This window comes from Strix uralensis, chromosome 7 (genome assembly GCF_047716275.1).
Source record: "Strix uralensis isolate ZFMK-TIS-50842 chromosome 7, bStrUra1, whole genome shotgun sequence".
Lineage (NCBI taxonomy): Eukaryota > Metazoa > Chordata > Aves > Strigiformes > Strigidae > Strix > Strix uralensis.
This window is the reverse complement of record NC_133978.1, coordinates 5,541,013-5,564,507: the sequence shown is the minus strand read 5'-3', so window position 1 is coordinate 5,564,507 and position 23,495 is coordinate 5,541,013. Positions and strand designations below refer to the sequence as shown.

General features: G+C 44.4%; 1 protein-coding gene across 1 annotated transcript in view; it reads left to right on the top strand.

Annotated features, from left to right (window-relative positions):
• Nucleotides 1-18,597, top strand: part of COL13A1 (collagen type XIII alpha 1 chain) — a 64,538-nt gene extending 45,941 nt beyond the window's left edge. The window contains exons 35-42 of the mRNA XM_074874244.1: nt 1,743-1,823; nt 4,291-4,326; nt 6,857-6,910; nt 7,202-7,255; nt 8,026-8,061; nt 12,227-12,313; nt 17,224-17,262; nt 18,191-18,597. Of these exons, the coding sequence (XP_074730345.1) occupies nt 1,743-1,823; nt 4,291-4,326; nt 6,857-6,910; nt 7,202-7,255; nt 8,026-8,061; nt 12,227-12,313; nt 17,224-17,262; nt 18,191-18,193 (390 nt within the window). The 3' untranslated portion in view covers nt 18,194-18,597. The remainder of the gene's footprint in view (nt 1-1,742; nt 1,824-4,290; nt 4,327-6,856; nt 6,911-7,201; nt 7,256-8,025; nt 8,062-12,226; nt 12,314-17,223; nt 17,263-18,190) is intronic.
• Nucleotides 18,598-23,495: the final 4,898 nt, after the last annotated feature.

The following is a 23,495-nucleotide window of genomic DNA, read 5'->3' as shown; positions in this document are numbered from 1 at the left end:
TAGCCAGGTTCTATACCCTGTAAATTCTGCTGTAACGCCACTCAAGAGCTTCTCTGTTCTTGGTGATGAGAAGCTTTCTAATCTCCATCTAAACGGAGATTGGTTTGCCTGCCATAAAACAGTACCTAGATGAAAAAATATTTGAGTGGAAATGTTCAAGGAGAGCTGCGTTTTTCCTCTGGCATTATTGGCAAAGATTGGAAAATATGGAAAGTGTCTTAATTCTTCTGGTTATGCTTAGAATTTGGCTACCAGGGCTATCTGGGTGCTAAAGAGGATGGTATATTTATCCGGATTCATCTTTTCTCCAAGTGTTGATTACAGATACAGTTATCTGTCTTGTTTGTCTGTAACTCACTAGCCACTGCCATCAAGTGTCTGGGAAACTTCCGTAAAATCCAGTTTCTTTAGGGTATGTGCCAAACAGACACAGTCTGGCACAGCACAGACTGGATTCTAGGCAGAGGAAATACCACCCCACTTTCTCCTTGAACAGAGGATCCGTGTAGACTTAATTACCAGGTGCAATGGGATGTCCTGAGCATGGGAGTTTTTGTTCCATCCTTGCAAACTGTAATAAGTCTTTTTGTAGTGGGGAGGAAGAGCATTTTATACCCTTTGCAGACATGTCAGAAATAAGTAGCTTCTCCAGGAGGTTGCGGAGAGCTGGGGATGAGTCTCTTTAACCAAGTAATAAGTGATAGGACAAGAGGGAATGGCCTCAAGTTGCACCAGGGAAGGTTTAGACTAGATATTAGAAAGCATTTCTTTCCAGAAGGGATTGTTGGATGTTGGAATGGGCTGCCCAGGGAGGTGGTGGAGTCCCCATCCCTGGAGGGGTTGAAGAGTCGGGTCGACATAGCACTGAGGGATATGGTGTAGTTGGGATCTGTCAGTGTGAGGTTAATGGTTGGACTGGATGATCTTCAAGGTCTTTTCCAACCTAGACAATTCTGTGATTCAAGCCAAATAGTGCTGTATGGCGGTGATGCTTGGCTGTACGGAAACTGGAGTGCTGTGGAGTGAGCCAGCAATGTGGTGTCTTATAATTGCAGAAGAGTACAGCAAGCAGGCTTACTGTTTCTGTGCAAACTCGGTTCTCCTGACACTTTTATTTCAAAATGCAACCAAGATAATGTTTTAAAATGCCTTGTGAACAGGAGTGGAGAGAAAAAAAGCTGTGGGTCACATTTTGGATTTAGGAAAAATGAGTATTTTGTTTAATATTGCTTTATAGTTAATAATACAGAAATTAAAAAATACAGTTGGAAAAGGAATGATGAAATTATTTTTCCCCAAATTTTGAAACTGATGCTTTTGCATTTACAAAAGTCTTTCCAAAAAAGGTTTCAGTATGATTTTTTTCCAAAGCTTATAGACACCTGTCATTCGCTTCCAGTGAATCCACATCTTAAAATGTAAGACCACCCTATCGGATAACTTCTGGTTATTCACATTTACCTGACACTCCCTGCAATAGTAGGGAGAGCAACACAGAAGCGAGCTCAGCTTTGACCGTCTTTACACACTGAGCCTGAGCCTCCTCTTGCTGCCATTGACTTACAACAGAGGTCATTTGACTGATACTGGTTTTTCTTCAGACGGGGCTGAGAAGCAGGCTAAATCATTGCTCCTCTGCCCCTTGTGTTCTCCCTGCCGCTTCGGCGCTCTCTGCAGGGAGGCATGTTTGTTACGTAAGTGGTGTTACAGTGGGTTTATTTTCTGCTCCATCCTTCCTTTAGGGGGAAGCAGGGATTGATGGAATGAAAGGAGAGAAGGGTGCCCAGGGTGAAAAAGGAGACAGAGGGCCACTGGGATTACCCGTAAGTATCCAGGAAGCAAGCAGCACGTTATGAGCCAAACTCATATCAGCTGTAAAAAGATCCCTCAATAGGAGACGCATGCAGGGATTTGATATGGAAAGTCAAAGAATGAGATGATCTATAAATAACTGTGCCTTTGCTTTTTAAACTTAAACCCTCAATTTCTGTACAGGACCTTCCTCTTTTCGATCTGTTAAATAGATCAGTGATCACTTTAATTCTTCCCGTTTCTGGCAGGATTGGGAAAAACAAACAGTAGCTTTCCTGTGGGTTATTTGCACTTCAGGGCAATTGGGCAAGACCAGAAACAGAAGTCAAAAAGACGTGGAAAAGGAAACACCTTCCCAGCCATTTGTCACCTGGGCCAAGCTTTGTACAAAAGCTCGGTGGTTCTGAGTGCATCCGGCTTCTTCACCAGCCTGTCACTTCTGCAATGGAATCAATGTTTCTCCTGACATGGTAGAAGCGTGCTGTACAGGAACTCAGTCACATTAGACTAGTGTTAGTGCGCTGCTTAACTTAGGAAGGAGGAATTGTGGCAGAATTATAAAGAAGTTACAGGAGCTTTACATACAAACTTGAAGACTTTGTGAAGCTCTTAGCTCACATTTGCTAAAAGCCTCTTCACCCAGGGTCTGAGCTGACAGCTGATGAGTTAGTGGTAACTTAGTCCCACCCCATTGCTCTGCCAGCCCCCAAATTCTCTCTCCATAAAAAGCAGTGGTGGCAGAGCACGCCCTCTTCCTTTGCTGAACCTACTGCCTGGAAACAAGCACTGCAAAGCGCATCTTGTGTACCGTGTGACTTTGTCAGCCTGTGTTCGATCACCCAGATCCCTTGTCCCTGACTTTGCCTGAAATGTGCGTGTGTCTGTTTGTAAAATGTTTTCCTCTTTTAGTTGTGCTATATAGCAGTTACCTTCTAGGGCCTGGACGCATCTCTCTAGGCACTCAAGTGAGCTCATCATGAGTGTATTCACTGTGGCTCCATGCAGAGCCAGTGGGGAGAAAGTAATGCTTTTGGAAGGTTCAGATGCAAAGGATTATGAAGCAGTGAGATGCAAAAACCCAGTCCCCATTTTTCCCTGAGAAATGCACATGGAAGCTTTCTGTGTAAACGGTTATCCTCTCAAGTCTGTGGACAGAAGAAGGAGGCCCTTGTGACAGTCTGAGCAGAAAGTACCCCAGCAATTATCCCGGCAAGCTCATCAGTGTAGCAGGGAATGTGCTAGCTGGTTCTCCTACAGCAGTGACCCACATGAGAAACCAGGGTCCCTTGGCTTTTCGCATCACTCTTCCTGAGCTGTGGAGTGGGGAAGACTGGCTCGGAAGTGTCGTCTTAGAAATGTTTTGTCTTTGGATCAACAGTATCAGCTGGCCAACTAGGGAGCACAGTTACTGAGCTGTTAGTAAGAACAGAGAGATATTGTGGACCTTGTATCCCTCCTCAAGCTACCTCAGTCTCTTCATAAGTTTTCCATGCCTGATTCAGTGTGTTTTCAGCCTGTCAAACTAAATGCAGTGCCAAAGAGGTACTGAAATATTTTGAAGACAGACTCTGTAAAATCCCTCTGCTGGATCTGCTGCCTTTTCATGTGTGACCTAGGGCTTGACATCCTGCCAGAATTTCAGCACATTTCAGCACTGATTGTCTGCAGTAGCCTTGGGCTTCTCTGTATGGCCAAGCTGAGGAATTTGTCATACTCAAGTGGAGGAAAACTCAGTATTTGGTACTTATATTCTACCAAAGCTTTCTCTCCTGGGTACCATCAGAGACAAGACGCTGGGCTAGATGGGCCTTGGGCAGAACCACTGTTAGGTCTTATGGATGAGGAAATTCAGGGCAAGAGCCAAGCAGACAGAAAAGTGCCACTTAATCTGATGTAAATCTGCACTGGTGACACGGGAAGATGAGCCACTTGTTTTATAAGCCTCCAAACAACCAGATGTGGAGTGGAGCAAGCCTGCAGCTGACTACGTGTGCACCTACAGGATCTGAGTTTCTTGGTAGGAACTTGAACGGTTGATGGCTCTGCACTGCTTGTAAATGCCTCTGTGACCATAGGCCTCTGAGCCCCTGAGCCGTGTGTCTCATCTGTGTTGCCCAGCCTGCTGCAAAAGTGATGCAGGTTTCAACTCTGCTGTCACATTGTCCTTTTCATCACCTGTCACAGAACAGCTTCTTCCTCGGGGGTTTTCTTGGTGGCACTGAGAGAGGGAAATTTGCATTCTCAAGGGGATCTGAAAGTTGCAGGTCAACATTATATGTACTCAGTGTTTCTATGTTTTTGTTGGTTTGCTTGTAAGTACCATCACCTGTCCTTGAGATCTTAATTTTTGTTTATTGCAAGCATATGTTTGTCTCAAGTCACTGCTTCACTCACCTCTCCCCTCCCTTCTCCTTTCCCCCTCACCCTCCTCCCCTCTCCTCTTGCCTTGTTTTTGTTAACCCTCCCCCATCTGTTCAGGGTGCTTCAGGTTTAGACGGCAGGCCTGGACCACCGGTGAGTTCCATTTCTCCATTACCCTATGTTCCTCCTTCCCAGTATCGTGATTTGTCTCGTCTCTTCCACCACAGTCTTGTTTACACCAGGAATAACCTTCTTTTCTCCAAAGCAGGCTTGGGAGGGGGGTTAAACTTAGACTGAGAAGTGATGTCACATGCTTGTCTTTTTTGATGCTGCGATCCTGGGATCACAACCTACTTGTTCCACTTTATCCAATAACAAGATGAATGAAACCTCTGCATGGTTCCACAATGCTCTGTTCTCCTGTCCTCTTTATTGTGAGGGGTCTCCATCCTGTCATTCTCCATGGTAGCCTTGCTTGCCGCCTTTTCACGACAGTAGCTCTTTGGTTTTGTCTTAGGCTTGATAATGCCAGTGTGTTTTGTCCTGTGAGCAAAAAGCTTTGTGCATTGTTTTCGCACAAGGCACTTAAGGCTGCGTTGCCATGGGTCACAGGTGTGCTTACAGGTATCTCTCCATAGAGGAGAGATAAGCATCTCACCGCGAGAGGTTGCATCTAAAAGACCTTCTGCAGGCAGGACTAGCCCTTCAGCTCTCAGCAGCAGAATGCCATGCAACTTCCACAACTCTGCACATGCTTTCCTTAGTCCCAGATACCTGGGGGTGGGAGCAGTGGGGTGGGTTCCAGTCCAGTCTATACATCTGAGAGGTAGCGACATCTCATAGCGGAGCAGGAAGATGCAAGGGTCCCACCTCTTGTTGCTAACTCGCTGTGAGATGTGAAGACACGCTCCTTGTGCCTAAGCTTCTTAGTCTGTCAAATTCAGAATGAGACAAGAGATGCTAACCTGGTTCTGCAAACCATTCTGCTATTCTTGGGTAACAGCTTTTAAATAGGGGCCAAATATTTTTAATTCCTCTTGGGCAATCGCACATCATCCATGTACAACCCATTTGGCTATTTAAAAAGAAAAAACAATTTCTCCTCCTTAGCATAACTGGAAATAATTCAGCTGCTCTGTAACTTCTGAACAGAATCTGAATGGCAGCTTATACACTAACTTGTTTTGGGAAATTGTAGATTTAATTTTATAAAGGTGCAGGTGCGATCTCAATGTATTTCATGATGCATATGTGCAGGCAATTAAGATTTCCATGATGTCAAGTCCTGTGCATGAATCTGAGGAGAGCCTGGTTTTTCTCAGTTCCTTCACTGCGTTGAAGTTGTGTGCTGCATGGACTACTTTTCCACTTATATTCTGCAGATCTTAACTTGTCTGAAAAGCTCTCCTGATCCACATGAGTCATCCTGCTCACATCAGAGGGGTTATTTTAGTGACTAAGGATTGAAAGCTCACATTAAAAAGTGCAAGACTCTTCCTTAAGGCTGTTTGTTAGAAAAAGACTTCCCTGTTCCAGAAGCTTCCTCCTTTGTTCTTCCTAGAAGGTAGGTAGTGGGCCTCAAAATTATCCCTTTATCAAGGCTCTGGGAAGGAGTTGTAGATCAATACCCAAATGGTTAACAAAGTTCTTGCCAACCTAAAAAAGTATGTGATGTAGGGTTAGGAAGGTAAACACCCATCTAAACTATATTTTTTAGGTAGGTGTACTGCACACTGCAAATTTGAAGGCTGTACTTTATCTGGACTGCAGAATGTGGTCTGGGAGAGCTGCAAGAGACCCTACCAACAGGGGATACTCCACAAGAAGTTTGAGGAGTCTATACAGAGTTGAAAGTGCCTGAATCATTTTCTTAGTCAGAAGGACTATTGCCTAACTGCTGTATTGCCCACGTTAAAGATAAGCTTCGGTTGGGCTTTGGTTCCAAAGCCCAAGCAAGTCTCAGCAGCACCGGGAAGTGGGTTTGGTATGCTAGTGGGAGATGGCCCCTGTGTCAAAGAGGTAGTAAAAAGACTGGGTTTTCCTGTCAGCTGATTGAGAGCCTGGTGGAGCAACGTTAATGGCAAAAAGGGAACCGAGGGACTGGGACTGAATGATACTCCTCTTAGTTTGCATCTGTGTATGTGTGCATCTGCCTTCATCTCTGCAGCATGGCGTCTTTCAATTTGCATGACTGACTGGCTGCCTGCCACCAAGTAACCAAATCTTTTGTTTTTGCTCAACTCAACTGACTCCAGGGGGGGAAAAGAAAATAAGAAATAAAGAAAAGAAAATTGCTTATCATATATCTAAATGGCCTTTATTCTGCTACAGCTTTCAGCCTTGTCTGACATAAACTAGAGAGAAAAAATTCTCTCCTGTGGAACTGGTAGAAATGCCTGCTGTAACAATTGTCAAGAGATAGCTTCAAAATTCAGAATAAGGCTCTGTAAAATGGTGCTGGTGTGATCAAACGTAGCAGTTCCCATGCTCTTCAAATTGCCTGTAACAACTACTTCAAATCCATCGCCACCAACACTGAAAGCTGTAGTGGTGCTAGATGCCTTCCACCACCAGACTGTCCTTCCCAGCTGTGCTTTTTCCTAAAGGAGCAGCAGTGTCTCCTGGCTTTAAGGAGGCCCTAGGATAAAAATGTCCTGATGTGTTTTCCTTCCTACAACTACAGGGTACTCCAGGACCAATTGGGGTTTCGGGACCAGCAGGACCAAAAGGAGAAAGGGTGAGTTTACTTCAGAACTGACCAATGCTCTGTAATTTCCTTGAAGATACCACAAGCTCTCTGGGCTAGAGAAGGTCTAGGTTTTTCAAGAGCTGGAACTGCTCTCTCCTTGTGCATATAAGACCCTCAGCTGGACCTCTTTGATTTCTGAGTATCTCATCCTTGGGGTTTTTAGGTGATTTGAAATGCATCCTTTACTTTTTTTTTGTAGTGCTGCTGTAGCCATTGCTGTGCTGCCTGTCTGTACTGAATAGGAACGTAACAATTTCTACTCTTTTGTCTCCATTTCAGGGCAGTAAAGGAGATCCTGGAGTTGTAGGACCAATGGGGCCAGCAGGGCTTCCTGTAAGTATGGGAGCGCTAGGAATATGGGATCTACAGTGCCTGTTTCCTCGATGTGGCTGATAGCTTAAGATGCCACTGTAATACAGCATGTGTGATTTCAGCTAGGTTAGGTGGTAAAGAACCAGCTCATGTACACTGTGGGAGCAGGAGAAAGAGCTTGGTAGCTTCAGAGCAATGATTCAGAATGAGTTCAATGAAGCTGAAGGGAAGCTGTTAATTCACCTGGGTCCTCAAACTACCAAAAGAAGCTGCATGGGACTCCCAGGATACATATCTCAGTCCAAAATGCTGCTCTGAGCACGCCTGTTCCGTTTACCTTTCCACAGCTTGGGTGCCTGTCTTCCACCTGTCTGAGAGGGCCTGGTCTTGTCATTGCAGTGACAAAAGCTGCCTCCAGTGAGGCACTCCACTGTTTGGGATTACTTTTTGCAAAATGGGGCAGGTGTTGGAACTCTACTTTTATGTCATTATGGAGCTGCTTCGTTGTTTCACACAAAAAAGAAAGTTTGCTGCTTTTTTCCAGGACTGCATTCTCTAAACTAGTTTGGTTTTTATCTGACGAACTCTTAGCATAGTAGTAGTGGTGTTACAACCTGGATGGCCTAATGGAGGTGAAGAGGAGGCTGTCTGCTGGAAAAGTTCTGGTTTGTTAGAAGCGATTGATACAAATGGAAAAAACAAACTCCTGGGCACACATTCTTCTTTTTGAGTGGGAATACAAAGGGGCCTACTTGTTTTAAAATATTTATTTTTGTGTTGATGTATTTCAGGGTTTACAAGGTCTACCTGGTGACAAAGGAATCCGGGTAAGTTACCAGGCAAATTTCTTGTATTTAGTTACTAATGTTGCCTTCACACAGTGATAGACTGGTTAACTCCTGAGCAACCTCAAGTAGCTAGCATGTAATTCTGTCTGCTAGACCTTCATATAAGTAACTTTACAAACTTGTATTTTAGAAGGTGATACCTGTAGCTCGTATTATCACCTGGGACATTGTGGTACATCTATCTGAAAGCTGTAACAGGGATTTTCTAACGTGTTCATTGTTGTCATAGCTCTGTTCTCACTGAAGCACGGGACTTCATGTGTAGTAGAGTTAGGCCAACGTGGCATGCTTTAGGAAATCCTGCTTATCTATTTACTGATGTGTGCAGGGATTCACATGAGGGTTAACTGAGGTGGAGCCAGCAAATCTTATTACATTACTTTTAAATTCCCCCTGAAGCATGGGGAAAAAAAAAAAAAAGGTTGCCCTCTAGCAACCCTCCAGAGAATTTGGAAGAGTGAAATTTGGAAAAGTTAAATTAAATTTGCCTGCCTTAAAGGGTCAGACATGAAGTCTCCACAGGCATTGTCCTGAATGGATGTGATGGTGAAGAGTTGGGTCAAAACCAGTAAATGTGAATGGCTGCTTTTCTCTTATACCACCTGTGTTACAGAAAGAGAAACATTACTAAAAAGTGCATGTTGAGCAGCTCCTTGCTTTTACATCAGGTTTTCCACAACATAAGGAATTTCTTGCCTGTTAAGGCTCTGAATCTTTTTGATAAAAACAGTTGAGAACTATAGTTGAATATAACTTATATTTAGAAATATAAATTACTTCTGTATTAGAGTCTTTGTAAGATTACAATCGTATAAATATGTCAAGCAGTTCAATGTGGTACACGTGTATGTCCTTATGCATGCACTCATAAATACACTTCATAAGACTCTGGTATCACCTAAGTTTATGTGAAAATGTAAAGTTTTATAGTGCATGTGCCCGTGCGGTGATTTCATTATATGAGTTTGCTTCTGATACATAGTGAGTGTTCTCTGTCCTTTATCTGCAAAGTATTTCTGACCTAACTCTGCACAGAATGGGCAGTTTTGGAAAGCAGTAGCCAACTGGCATCTTAAACTAGGGGAGAAAGGTCCAAGTTTCATGGGAGCTCCAAAGTTCTCCCCTTTTTTAATCATTGCATTTCTGGCTTTGCTTCTTAACTTCCTCTTCATTAAGATTCCTTTTGTTTTGTTTGCAGGGCTTCTAAACAAAAATTAACTTTAACTTAACTCCTAGACTTTTTCAGTTGGTTTTTAAACTGGCTATTTTATTTAAAAGAGGGATATTTCATTAGCTGGAGATAGGATACATACAAGCAGATGAAAACTGGGAGAAACTGCACCTCCTTGTAGAGGATGAGTTGGGAAGCATGAGTGGGAAGATTTGCTGGCCCCTTGAAGCACTCATGCACTTTGCCTCACTGCAACCAATATTTTGAAAAAGTGTGAGAAACCTGAGAATGTAAATGGACAAGTGCACTATCTTTGCAGGCGGGATCCTAGAAAATGCCGCTTTTCCCACTGAATCTTTGTACAGGGGCTTCCCCTCACTCCTGCCCCTCTTCAGAAATTGTGAACAAGTTACTAGTACTTACAGGAGTTAATACTGTTTTGGTGAGGCCCATTTATACAGCTGTTATGTCTGAATACCTCCATCCCTTTGAAGTCATTAGAGACATCTGACAAGTATCACTTAGCAGAACTGGACTCAGTGCTGGCTCCCCAGGATTTGCTCTGCAGCCCAGTATCCCCAGCTGAGCGCTAGGTGTCCCCTACATTGGGACATACGGCTTCTGGGTCAGAACCTCCTCAGAAGTGAGGAACAGTCTCTCCCGACTGCTGGCAAAACTGTGGTGACAATCAGCCAGGAGACTTCAAAACGAACAAGAAGCTGTGAAGTGAAAAAGAGAAGGCAACGCTCCACTTGTGACCTGTTCCACAGGGGTCTGGGGTACAACACCCGCCTCTTTGGAAGTGGGAGATGTATTCATCTGAAAGGCCTCTCTTTCTTTTAGACAGCAGCAGTATGCATAGCACTTTGATACGAAGATTTTCAGTGTTGAGCACATTAAACGTGAGGATCCACTTTGTTAAGTTCCCAAATATCTTGCCCAAATCCTCTCTGTTACTTTAGGCAGAGCAGTGCTTTTTAAATCCCAGAAAGGCTCCTGCTGCCCTTTGTTGGGATCAGTGTAGCTGGGCCTGGACACAGGCGGAGACAGTATGTGGCACTAGGTAGCCATGGGAACAGATGGCCTTTTAAGCAACCCAGCTGAAAAAGTGTGAACCCTGAACTCGTGCTACCAAGCTGATATCCTCACTGTTATTTTAATGCCTGTGTTTTTTTTCTTGTGTGTATGTGCGTCTTCCTCGCTCCTACAGGTCCACCTTTGTCCCCTTTATCCCTTCCTCCTCTTCCGCCTTTCTTCCTGGTTCCTTCCTCCTTCCTCCAGAGCAACCCATGCCGCATTTTCCTGGATTATCCTCTCTGTTCCAGTGCTTGGTTCTGGGTGACTTTTCCTCATTGCCTCTCCTCTCCCATCCATTTCTCTTGCCAGCTTTGGGTTTAACTTTTTTTTGTTAAAGAAGAAACAGCAATCTGTGCTATCTGATTTTTATCCCTTAATTCCTTTAACCCTCCCCACAAAGACCCTAAATGTATTCCCTGTGCAGCAGCCCTTCCCCTGTTTTATGCTCAGCAGCTTTGAGAATTTCCTCTGTTATACAGAAAGATTTGGTACAGATGTAACTGTCAAGTGGTATGCTATACCCTGCCTTGGCTGACCTACTACGGGTGGGATGTATCCTCCCTTAGTGAGGAGGGGCAACGGGGCATCTGGGCATTCCCTCAGCCCCTTTTGTGGCTGGCTTTCATTGACATAACGCTGCCTCTCCACAAGACAGCAAGCCTCCTCTTTGGTTATGATTTTTTAATTTGTTTCCCTTCCGCCCTGGCTCTGGTGTAACTCAACCTGGAGCCTGCAGAGAAATTGTAATATCAAACCATTGTAAGAATCGTACCTTCCTGGGATATGGTCTGTGCTTGCCAAACATGAGGGCCAGGGACTGATCACTGCCCTGTGGCAGTGCTGCTTAGGACTAGCAGGTTTTTCTAGCGGAGCACTACTCAGAGCATCCCAAAGGACAAGCAGGCTGCCGGGGCTGAGTACTGCCTCCATACTCTGGCTCTTTCCTGTTTAGCAATCTTGATGCACCCCAGTGCACAAACCGCTGTAAGACTCAGGCAAGCACACTCGTTCAAAGTAAAGCTTTGCTGTTCTGGGATATGGAAGTAATTTTACATCTTAAAAAAATAAAAAAACCCAACCCCCACCTCCCTAAAAAAACCCAAAACAAAGCCACAAAAAAACCCACAGAAAAAAACCTACAGCTTTTAAGGAAAAGCTAGCAACCCTGGTGGCAAACAGTGTTCATTTAAGGGAAAGCTTCTAAAACCGCTCCCATGAATGTGAGTTTCTTTAAGAATGAGAATTCAGAGTGGTAAGAAAAGTACAATCAACACAGGGCACCTGTGCCAGCAGTGCCTTCCCGCTTCAGCAGGAGAGCCTGCTTGGGGTCTGCTGCAGGCCTTGTCATCTGAGGCACTGGGCATCGGGGTGCTACCCCAGAGCTCCTGGGGCAGAGGAGGGGCCCTCCCAGGCAGCTGGAGATGGAGATGAGGTGGCACGCTGCTGGCCTGAGGAGTGTTTGCCCATCCTGTGTGTCTAGGGTCAGCCAGTCCTCAGAAAGTACAATTCAGAGTGAGAGGCACCATCCTGAATGTATGGGAAGCCCAGAGAAGTATCTCCCAGTGATGGTACTGATGGAGGAGGAGGAGTGCTCTGCTGGCTGACTACAGGCCTGTCCGGAAAGCTCAGGGACGCTTGTCATCCCTTTGATGCAGAGCCCTTACGCTCTCTCAGGGTGGGATTTTAGCAATGGCCAATGTGTTTATGCAGCTAAGTAACAGTTAGCAGCTCCATACGTTGTTTTTCACTTAACATCTCAAAGGGAGATTTCTTTTAAAATGTTTCCTAAATGTTTATCCTTTTTTTAAACTATCGCTGACATTTGTTTGAAATGGATGATCCTAAAGCTTTTGTGTATTCTTTTTTTTTTTTCTTGGACTAAACTATTATTTACAGGGGGAGAGGGGCAAGAAAGGCTCTAGAGGGTCTAAAGGGGATAAGGGAGACCAAGGAGCGCCTGGATTAGATGCACCCTGTCCGTTGGTATGTTCTGTTTCATCACATGTATTGTTTTAAGATTTGTTGATGGGGAAGAAAGAAGGAAATCATAACATAAATAATGGTCTTGCAAAAGTACACCACTTGGATAAAGCTGGGCCTGGTTCCCACTGCAGTCCATGGCAAAGCTGCTTTCTTCAGCAGGGAACTGCTGATCCTCTGAGCAATCAGGCTGTTGAGTGACCATGGTTATATTCCTTCCTCTTCCGGAACTCACAAAGGTTTGGGGTACATGGGGGTGCCCCATGTGCTGGGAGCCCAGGGCTTTCTCCCTTACGGATAGAGCCCTGTGTTTCCTTTGCTGCTAGTTATGGCTCTTCTCTGGAGGTGTTTAACGTCATCATGTCTACGTACAGCAAAGCCTGAATGCTGTTTTTCTTGCCTTGGAATAACAGCCAGCTGATGTGATCACCCGGGAGTGACACCGGGCACACGAGCTGCATTACCCAGAGGGAAAGTAAATCTCAGTTACTTTAAATGGCCTATGTTTCTGTCAAAATATATTGTCTATAAATCTAGACAAATTAATAAATATAGGAATATGTATACATTTTCATCTAAACTCATATGCTGCAGCAAATACTGCCAAAAATCTGTAGTACTGCCATAAATCCCAGGAGTACTTGTGGATCATGTATCTAGAAATCCAGCTGCTAGTGAGGATAGGAAGAATGGATGATTTCAGAACAGAGGAACCACCATTCCCAGCCTCTCAGATTTAACTCGTAGAAGTATCTCCTGACTCGTAGATAACAGAAAAACTGCGATTACTGATTATGCAGGCAAAACCAAAACTGAAGACAGCGGCCATCTGTGTTCTGGGTATGCAGCAGAGTGTCCCGCGACAGTCCCAGTGGGGGACTCGGCCTCTCCTCCCGTGATGTGGAGGTGACTGGCATTAATTGAAATAACGATAGTGGTTGATTTCATAAACAGGGTCTCCGAGGTTTTAAAGGCGAGAAGGGTGAGCCGGGGTTACCTGGGCTGGACGGCCTGGATGCCCCATGCCCATTGGTATGGCGTACCTTCCCTTTCCTGCATGCTCTTTTGCTTTTTGTATCTTGGTTGTTATTTTCCGATACCTCCAAATAGCTGCATGCCCTGGAAACACGTGGCAATTCCTTCCTTACCTATCTCCATCCTACTTCCTCACACTGCTGTGGTCAGAAACAGGCCCTTGCCTTCATGCTATGATTCACAGTTGCTGTCAGCATTACTTTGTGGCTTGAGATAAAATGTAGTGGGAATGCGAATTTATTTCCAACTGCTTCAATTCCTCCTTTGCCTTCACTTTGAGAACTTTCAGTAGACTAACGTGTGAAGACCTGCCTCTGCACTGGCCTGGCTTTCTAGCAAGGAGCTGCAATGCTCATGTCCTTCATTAACTACTTTTAAGTGCTTGTATGTGGCTAGCACAGCCTGAAACTGCTCGGTATTCCCTCAGTCACCCGATACATTAAGATGACTGAAAAAAATAGTTAGCCTTTTAGCAAGCTGTCATGGTTTAACCCCAGCCGGCTCCTAAGCACCACACAGCTGCTTGCTCACTCTCAACCCCCCCTAGTGGGATGGGGAGAGAATCAGAAAAAAAATAACCTGAAGTAAAACTTGTGGGTTGAGGTAAAGACAGTTTAATAGGACAGAAAAGGAAAGGAAAATAATAAGAGAACAGACAAAAAAGTGATGCAATTGCTCATCACCCGCTTGTCCGATGCCCAGCCAGTCCCTGATCTGTGGTGTCCCCTGACCAGCTCCTCCCAGTTCATATACTGGGCATGACGTCATACGGTATGGAATATCCGTTTGGCTTGTTTGGGTCGGCTGTCCTGGCTGTGTCCCCTCCCAGCTTTTTGTGCACCCTCAGCCTCGGCTGCCCGGGCAGTATGAGAAGCTGAAGAGTCCTTGACTTAGTATAAACACTGCTGAGCAACAACTAAAACATTGGCTTTCAACCACACATTGGTGTTTCAACATTGGTGTTATTAACATTATTCTCATCCTAAATCACACAGCACTTTCCCAGCTACTAGGAAGAAAATTAACTTTATTCCATCTGAAACCAGGACACAAGCCTATGTGAAACATATTAACTGGACACTTATCTCCCTCGGTTCCTTATAGACAATTCCTATTTGTGACTCTCCACAGAAGTCAAAATGGTACCCAAGAAACCTGAATTTGAAATTGCCTGGTTCCCAATATCCATCTTACTCAAATATTAAATGATGATTATTGTATTAGTGCCTCATCTAACCCAACTATTGTAGGACAAAGGTATTCAGAAACACTTAACCTCAACTGATTTCTAAGTATCCCATTAACCATCACAAATTTATTAATTTACTCTGAAATTTTCTGAAAATGCAGCATTCTGGTGAGGTTTTTGCTCCCTACACAGTCTAAACAACTCCATAATACATGGAAAGTTGTACTCCCCTGCCCTTCCAACCCCCGTTTGGCATGATTAGGTTTGCTTGAAGATGGTCGTTCCAAGCTTTGTGCTCACTTAAAGGTGTTTGATGCCATTTACAAGGGATGGGATATCAGTTCAACTAGCTGGAAAAATGTGTCCCAGAGAAAAAAAAACACATTTAGTTTGGAAGGTTTTCTTAGTTTCCTGAGGAAACTAGCCCGAAATTGTTATTAAAAGCCTTAGTTATTTGGCCTTTGTGAAGAGCTACCATTAGTCTTCCTTCCATCATTCCCTCTTTTGGGCGCTGCCACTGTCTCCTGGGGGCAGTGACTGTAATGGTGACCACTTGCAACATCTCAGTTGCTGCTCTGTAAACTCTGGGTAATACAAATAAATAAATCTGCCAGTTCCACAGCTGAAATCATACCTGCCCAGAACAGTCCACAAAGGAGAAAAAACATTGAGCCATGTGCTTTGCCTCCCACTGATAACAGCCAGGTTTCAATGGAGTAAGTTTTGGCTGAATAAAACACCTAATTGCAGAGGCACAAGGATTCTACCAGTGCCCTGGTAGACTACCTTTCTTTTTTTGTCTCTGCTCTCAGTTAGGATTCACACCACATGGCCGTGTTAGAAGGTACACTTCTTTTCATCACTATTTTTGCTAAGGGAAACTTGCCAGAAGATCTGGTGAAATACAGATGCCATTATTTTTTTATATATAGTGGTCTGGCATGCAAGCTAGCTTGGGAACGTGAATAAGCATGTTTTTTGATCCAACTAGGTTAAAAGCTTAGCATCCAGCTGACACATACGTGTGTGTAACTTATGGAGGCCGTGAACTAATGCTTTACAAATCTGAGCTATGTGGAAGGAGATACTTGGTACTAATAAGCATGTCGCATTTCCGTTCTCGGCAAATTCGCCTGCAACAAACACTTCCTTGTGACCCTGGTCTTCCTTTGATCCCAAAGCTATAACTCTCTGGCCTCCCATTCCTTCATACACCTAACTTCCCTTCTCCTCCTGCAACGCACTACACCAGTCATTCCTACCACCACCAGTGTACCAATGGGAATGTCACAATTTACCCAGTAATTAACCTGTAACTCAGTATTTCCATATAGTGGGAGGGAGGGGGAAGAAATATCACAAGGAGACCACAGGCTAAAATATGCATTCCAAAACAATATGGTTGTAGCATCATGGCAACGTTCATTTCACCAGTCCCTTGGAAGTGCATCTCCTTTAAATAGTTTATTTCTCAATATACTACTGTGCATTTGCTTTTCTGTTTGGGTTTTTTTTTTCCTTTCCCCATCTCAAATGGGATGACATGCACTGCAGATTTCTCATGCAGTACTTGAAGAAGTGAGAACTGAGTCATTTGAATGAAGAAATGTGCCTGCAGCCTGCATTGTACAAGTTCAGTCTCTGCTCTTGAGCTTTCCTGGGGAATAACAATAGCCCATGAACCTGACACACACTCACGGCAGAAGTATTTGATTTCTTGTGTCAGAGGTGTAGCTCCTTACATCTGAGTTAAGGTGCTCTTGAGCAGATGATCATTGACATAAATTCCTATTTTCTCACATCAAGTAGGGCTGTGCTGAGATGAAATTAATGGTAGTAATTCACAAAAGCATTTCCCAGCCATATAGTCTCAGTCTTTTAGTAGCACAGCCCTTAAAGTATCCAACCTTCTTCAACATCAAAAAAAATATCACAGGCCCACCTTGGGATGTGTAGCCCAAGACTTCAGGGCTGCAGAAGTGCCAGGTGATTTTTGCAGGAATCTCCCTGACTTTACTGAGGCAAAAGTCCCCTCTCAGAGAGTCATCTGAGACATTCTCAACCAGCACAAGCTCTGCCCAGCTGCTTGCCTTCCTCATTTCCGTGGAGCAGCATCTTCTCAGAGGCCAGAGGGGACAGCGGGGCAGTCTCTCACATGATAAAGCAAACCCTTTAACAGACAGGGCAGAAAGGAAATGGAGTTTTTTCCCAGACTCCCCTCAGAACCCGAGGTTAGTGCTGCCTCTCAGGTTTGCTTATAACCTCAGTGTTACAGAGTGAAGCCTGAGGATGTGGACCAGTCATCTCACGCTTATCACTGCCAACTTCCTGCAGTGTTTTTCTGGCTGAATGGGACCTCCTGTGTTCCCTCCATCCTTCAGGGAAGCCTGGCTAAGCACCTTCCTAGGCGAGGAATGAGAACCAGCCTGCAGACCTCGTGTACATAAGTTCCTTGTGTAGCCTGCAGGCAGCCCCTCTCTTCAGCCCCACCCTCGGTTCAAGCTACACTGGTAATGTCAGCCACACGTCCGGGTCACTCCAAAGGGGTGAGGAATATCTTTCAGACTATTCCTCCAGCCCTGGTTCAGACTGTTTGTTGCAGCTCTAATAGTTAACCCACTTCTTCTTTCCTCAATCTCTGCACTGTCTTCTGTGTCCTAAACTGCTATTTCATCCGTCTTTTTTGCAGGGAGAAGATGGCCTTCCAGTTCAAGGCTGCTGGAATAAGGTAAAATAATCCTGGAAATGTTGTGACTGTGCCAAGCCGGCAGTGCTACAGGTCCTGCTGATGTTCTTGAATGAGTCTGGCTAAGAGCAAAAGAGGTGTGGAGGAACGCATGGGATTTCCAGGACCATACCCCTGAGAAGCAGCAAGCAAAACTCTCCCATGTTTGTATACTGCTGTTTAGTTTTATAGGCTAAAAGGGAGAGAATTGTATTTGTGGCCTGTGAGCTGCCTGGCTTTGAAGTGTTCTAATAGTTGCACAAAAATTAGTTTTCCACCTAGTCAACTTCGTCACCAGCAGCTGGGAGCTGCCAGGTGACCTGGGCAGACGGGGGGGCTGGTGGGAGCAGGGCAGAGGTTCACACCTTGCCTTCAGCAGCGTGAGGGAGCTGCAGCTCGGTGCCCCCGCATGCCCCGCCGGGCTCTCGGCACCCAGTGCTCCTGCTGAGGGGTGGCCTGGCAGCTGGGCTTGGGGCAGACCCCCCTCCGAGGGAGTGGGCTCGTTCGCTCAATTCTGGGCTAGCACTGAAAGGGGGGTGTATGTACCTCTCCCCTCCACTCTCCCTTTGTTTGATGGTTCAGCTGCCACGGGAGTCCCCTCCTGAGGTTCCCGCAGACCCCTCTGCCACTCCTCGGGGTCTAGCCCACCTTCAGTACCTGCTGAGTGCATTAATGCCAAGTACTCAAGCCACGGTGATAGGAAGAAAGTCAGCTCGGATCAAACCTCCCACCCTCGCTGCCCAGGGAAGTGAAAAGGATCTCTGCTGAGATCCAGCACCATTTCTTTTCCTCCTGGAGACGCCAGAGCCAGCTCCCCTAACACTGTCCCCCTGTCCATCCACCCCACGAAGCGGTCCTTCCCCCCTGCTGAGCTGTCACTAACAACTGTTAGTGAATTGTCACTAACACCCGCTTATGTTTTCTTTTGCAGTGATGATTCTAACCCTGGACTGGCCTGTGTGTGTTACTGTACATAGAATATTTATTTTTATACAGTGTTCTTTTCTGAAATTCTGAAAGTTATGCATTTTTACAAATTATCAAAAAGCTGCATATTTTTTGTACAGAAAATACTAGATCTCCCTTCTTCCCTGTTTGTCAGTTCTCTGTATAATTCTGTGACTGCATTATGCTTGTTTTGTCATGGAGTACAGCTGTAATATTTACATGATATTTGTGCACACATGATGAATATAGGAACTTAATAAATTATTGCATTAAAAGTGCCCAAAGGAACTGCCCTGTATAGATTTAAAGGTCATTTTCATTTTTCAAGCTGGAATCATTCAAGAATGTTTCAAAATATTGTGCATTTTTATTAAAGTGAAATATAAACAATTTTGTTGTGACTAAATGAAGGTGTTGCTGAAAAACCTCACAGTAGCCACTGTACACCGGGAATGTAGAGATTCCATGATTAATAATTACCAAACAAAGTCTGTTTCTTGATCAGATTCAGACAGCCAAGTGCAGCCTCCCGCCAGCCCCTCTAGAGGCTGCTCCTTGGCTGTGCAGGAATGGTAACACCTCCAGGCGCTGTGGAGTTAGCGTGTACAAAGATATTTTAGCCTCTGGCTAAAATAGAGCACCTCCCATGAGCTGGAAATAATAAAAAATAAAAATAAAATAGAGCAACTCCTATGAGCTGGAATAACCCTCATGACAACGAGCCCTGGTTGGCAAGAAATTCTAACATCTTTCTAAATTGTAGGCCTGCAAGTAGCTTAATTAAAGCCTCATTTGAAATTAAGCATATGGCAGAATACCTTGATGATATCCTAATGAATGTTTATTAGAGAAATCAATCCACATGGCTTTTTAAAATGTTAACCAAATGTCGCATGCAAATTTGCAGAGCATGTCATTATAATTTACATATGTACATCTTAATTATCCTTCTTGACCTACCTTCCTTAATGTCTCAAGTCTAAACTACCCATCAAGAAAAATTATACTATCAAACTAAAGTGAACATCACAACATACTTTTCTTAGAAAATGAGCAAAGGAGTGGAAGCCTAAATCTGCTCCCTAAAAGACATCCACTTCCCTTGGTCCTTCACGTAAGGGGGACAGACAGTTTGCAACCCAGAAGTTTCAGGGGGATGGAGAAGCTATCGGTACTTAAAGATCCCAGCGGAGAAGCACAAGTGGTAATTCACTAGTTAGACTGATCCACTAAAGTCCTGCTCTTTGCATGATGTTGCTGCTACAGAAGGAGTTCAGCACCCTCTCCCACAGCATCATACAGTCTTTACCTGGAGTGCTGTATGTGCAGATCATGGGCTGTGTTCACAACAGCTTCTGGCTACAGCTGTGCCAGCTGAAGTGGTCCCCACCACCGCAGCCACCTCCTATACTCAGCTATTCAACCCCTATACTCAACGATTCATCTGTTTACAAGCTATTAATTGGTTATTTTTTTTCCAACTGCTTCCATACAGCCTTTTAGCACCATCAGAGTAAAACAATAGTGTCAGAGATGTGCTCTTGTATGCAGAGGAAAAGGCCTGCCAGGCACTGCCCGAGGAACTGAGCCCAGCCCCTGACTGTTGCAATCCATTTGTCACCTCACCCTTTCAGAAATTTATTGAACTTCATCTAAAAACCAGTGAGGTTTCTACTGCTCTGTGTCCCTTGCCTCCCCGACCCGCAGACCGTTCCCAACTCAGATCACTCTTGCGGTTAGGAAACTCCTTGCAATTTTCAACCTCAACTCTCTCCTGATATGTACAACCATTTCTTATGTTAACATTGTCCTTTGGATGAAACTTTTCCACGCATGATGTTTTCATGAGATGCTCAGGGTACTGGAGCTGAAATGGCACAGAAGGAAAATAAACTGCAGAGCAGCAAGGGATTCTTGTTTGTTTTCTCAGTAATATAGCTCATTAATAGAAGACCCAGCTCTGTGTCATAAGGCTTTGCAGCTGTGAAGCTTAGCTAATTGGAACAGCATTTATTTAAGCTAACTCCACACAACTCTGGTGTTTTAATTGCACACCTGTTAAACACAATAAATACTCAGTGAGGGTCTTTAGGTTTTGGAAGGTTACAGTAGTGGCAGCAGTGAACTTCTACTCTGGTCTTGTAGCCTTTGGCACACAAGGTAGGTAGTTTGAATGCTTCAGCCTGTTCTAAAAATGCTACAGATCCCTAGAAGAACCTGCCAATGTCTCCTGTTCCCTTTGGTGTCTGTAGCGTCTTTTTGGTTTGTAACTGTTATTTGTGGTTGCACTGCATGGGATTGTCTTTGCTTGGGTTTGCCTGATCTAAAAGCAAACAAAGCACGTGGCTGTTGTGTTGTCTGGATGCAGCTACTGAAAGGTAAAGGCATCTCAAGGTGGTACTGTATCTGTTTTATTTCTTTGGCTGTTTTTCGACTGATATATTTGTAAGAGAGAAAGCTTTTGCCTGAGGCACAGGGGACCTTGAAATGCAATTGCCAGAACTCTTGAAAGTACCTGACTTGTGTCAGCAAAGAGGCAGGGGAGGAGGGGAAATCTGAGCAAAAGCGGTTTGATCTCCTTTACTTCCAGCTTTGCCCCAACATAACTGGTTTGTTATCAGTGGAGATGCTCCTGCCTTACACCAGTGCGAACCAAGGAGACACTGGTGCCACAATTTCCATAGTCAGATATTTTCTGTCAGCAAAACACAGATATACACAGAGAGTGTGTCAACACATGCCCTTATCCTTATTACCTTATTCTTCTTCATTATCTCAGATCATTCTGTTTGTAGCATTGGTTTGACTTCAGATTAGCTGCTGGACACTTAAGGTGTTTATTGTGGGCAGTGGAGTTCCTGACCTCCTGAGACTTGTTTACCTTCCTTTGGTGTAGCCATAAAAAGCAGAACTTAATTCAGCAAAAGGCATTTTAAAACCTTTCTAAGAATAGTATTCTGGAGGAGAGTCTACTGACTTGAAAACTTGTTTACCTTCTATTTTTTACTCCAAACCAGCAGCTCCTTTTGCATCCTGGCAAAAGGGATTGTTAGACTTCAGCTGTGAAGAAAACTCAGCTCTTAGACCTTGTTCTCAAGGGCACTGATGTAGCTGATTCCTACAGGTTTCTCTAGGAAGTGGGCACCTAAGTAGGAGTGGCATACCTAAAGGCTTTTGTGAGCTCAGCCGGTGACTCTGAACGCTGGCAGACGGTGCCTAGTGTGGGTGGGTATTTTGGTGATCCCACAGTGTCTCTGTAAGTTTTGCCTCTGTTGGGCATTGAGTCATGAGTGTCTGGCGCAGCTGATTACCAAGAAAACACACAGCACCTCCCGTGGCATACATACAGAGAGAGGGAAAGGACCTCAGGTTATTTGCAGCAGTTGCACTAAGGTATAGAAGATGAAAGACAACTGATCTAGCACTGGGGGAAAGGTACGTGTAAGATAACTGTTGTAAAGGTTGGAAAAAGGTGACAAACGTTCCCCGTGGTTGTTGCAGACCACAGCCTGGGTTTTTTGAACTGAAGTAGATCAGATAACTGTTTCAGATTGCTGTTCCTACAGCCCCTGATATTGATACAATCTCATCAGCCACTGGGGATAAACCAGAGGTGGTGAATCAGTGAACCTGGGGGGTTAGCTGCTCTTCCCAAACATAAGTGCCTTGCATTTCAAGAAAAACCCAAAGGGCAGAAGCTGGGTTTAAACACCCTGAATCTGACTGTTTAGTTTCAGGGTCCACCCCTACTAAAAGCTGTAGCTGGGTTGTCAATGACTGTTAATTCTGGCTGGCCATTTTCATGTAAAACCATTTGTCTGCCACTTCAAGGGTCAAACTCCTTGGCTGATAGCCAAAAAGTGAGACAAGTCTGAGGGTGGAGAAGCTTGAGAAATGACAGCAGAATGAAAGGAGAAGGAGGACCTTCCTGAAGATTTGCTGGAGATGTTTTGCAAGTTCCCTCCCTGGAGCTCGGGAAGAGTTCTTCAACTGCACACCAGGAACCGGTGCCCGGATGCTGCCTGCTGGGGCTGCAGGAGCTCGGCGTGCCAACGCTTTCTGCTTTGCTGTCTGTCTTCTCCCAGAGGCCAGTGGCAGGGTCTGAAAATGACACCATTTATAGTCTTTTTCTTTGGTCATTTTCACTTCATTCTATTATTGTGGTCAGACTCTTCAGATGAAGAATTAGGCTCATTTTCCAGCAGCTGCTGTATAAATGAGTACAAGACTTAGGCAATATTTCGGGGGGGGGGGGGGGATTCTTTGATTCAAGAAAGAAATCCTTCTTGAACAATTATCTTAAGAAAAATCAGCGAAACCCCCCATGTTCAGTTCAGAGTGCTGCTCAGAGAGGTCATGATAAAACTTTTTGCTACCGTTTCTGGTTACCGGATGACAAACTTTCACCTGTATCGTTGATGATTCCATCTTTAACCTTTTCATCATAAACTTTCTTCTCCTGTTAAATTATAAAGAAATGATGGGATTTTTGCCAAAAAGGGAAAACCATACTGGATTTTGAGGGCATGAAATATCTCGTCAGAGGAGGAAAATATGGAGTGTGGAAAAAAAAAATCTGGTTTCACTGAATAATTCCTCTGCTTCGTGTACTTCTGCTTTGGTCTCCACTATCCACACTGGATGTATTTTGTCTGAAGCCCTCCAGAAATATTATTCTGCTGGCCCATTAAGGCCCTTTTTGTGGGTACCTCTCAACAGATGTACTTCCAGATGGGAAATAAGGATCATGAGGGTTAAATTCCACTGTTACATGTTTTAATACATTCACTGAAGGGAAATAAAGATTCGGCAAAGTGCTGAGGGGTGCAGAGGATGTTTTCCAGCTGTCGGAAGGGCAGAATATACAACTCTGGGTACTTTGCAGCAACTGCCGTGCAAATCTGGCATCCCTTACTCAGTTCCTATTGCTGAAGGTTAAATTCTGTTCACATATAAATTATAGCGTCTTTCCACCACAGCTCTTGCAATTTATTAAAAAAAACCCTAATATTAATTATTAAGTACATATCTTACAAACATGACTCATAACACTTCTACTTCATTGAGTGCACTGGGAATCCCATTCACCCAAGCACTAAAACACATATTTAACTTTGAGCATGTGATTCCCGTTGGCCCAAATGATGCTATTTGCATATTTAAGTACTCTGGTGAATCAGGGCTATTATTATTAGAGTTAATGAATGTGATATTATCTAAATCATTAGGCAGAACTAAATGATAAGCAACTCACATTACAGTTCAGAGAGAAAGCACTGATTTCAAGT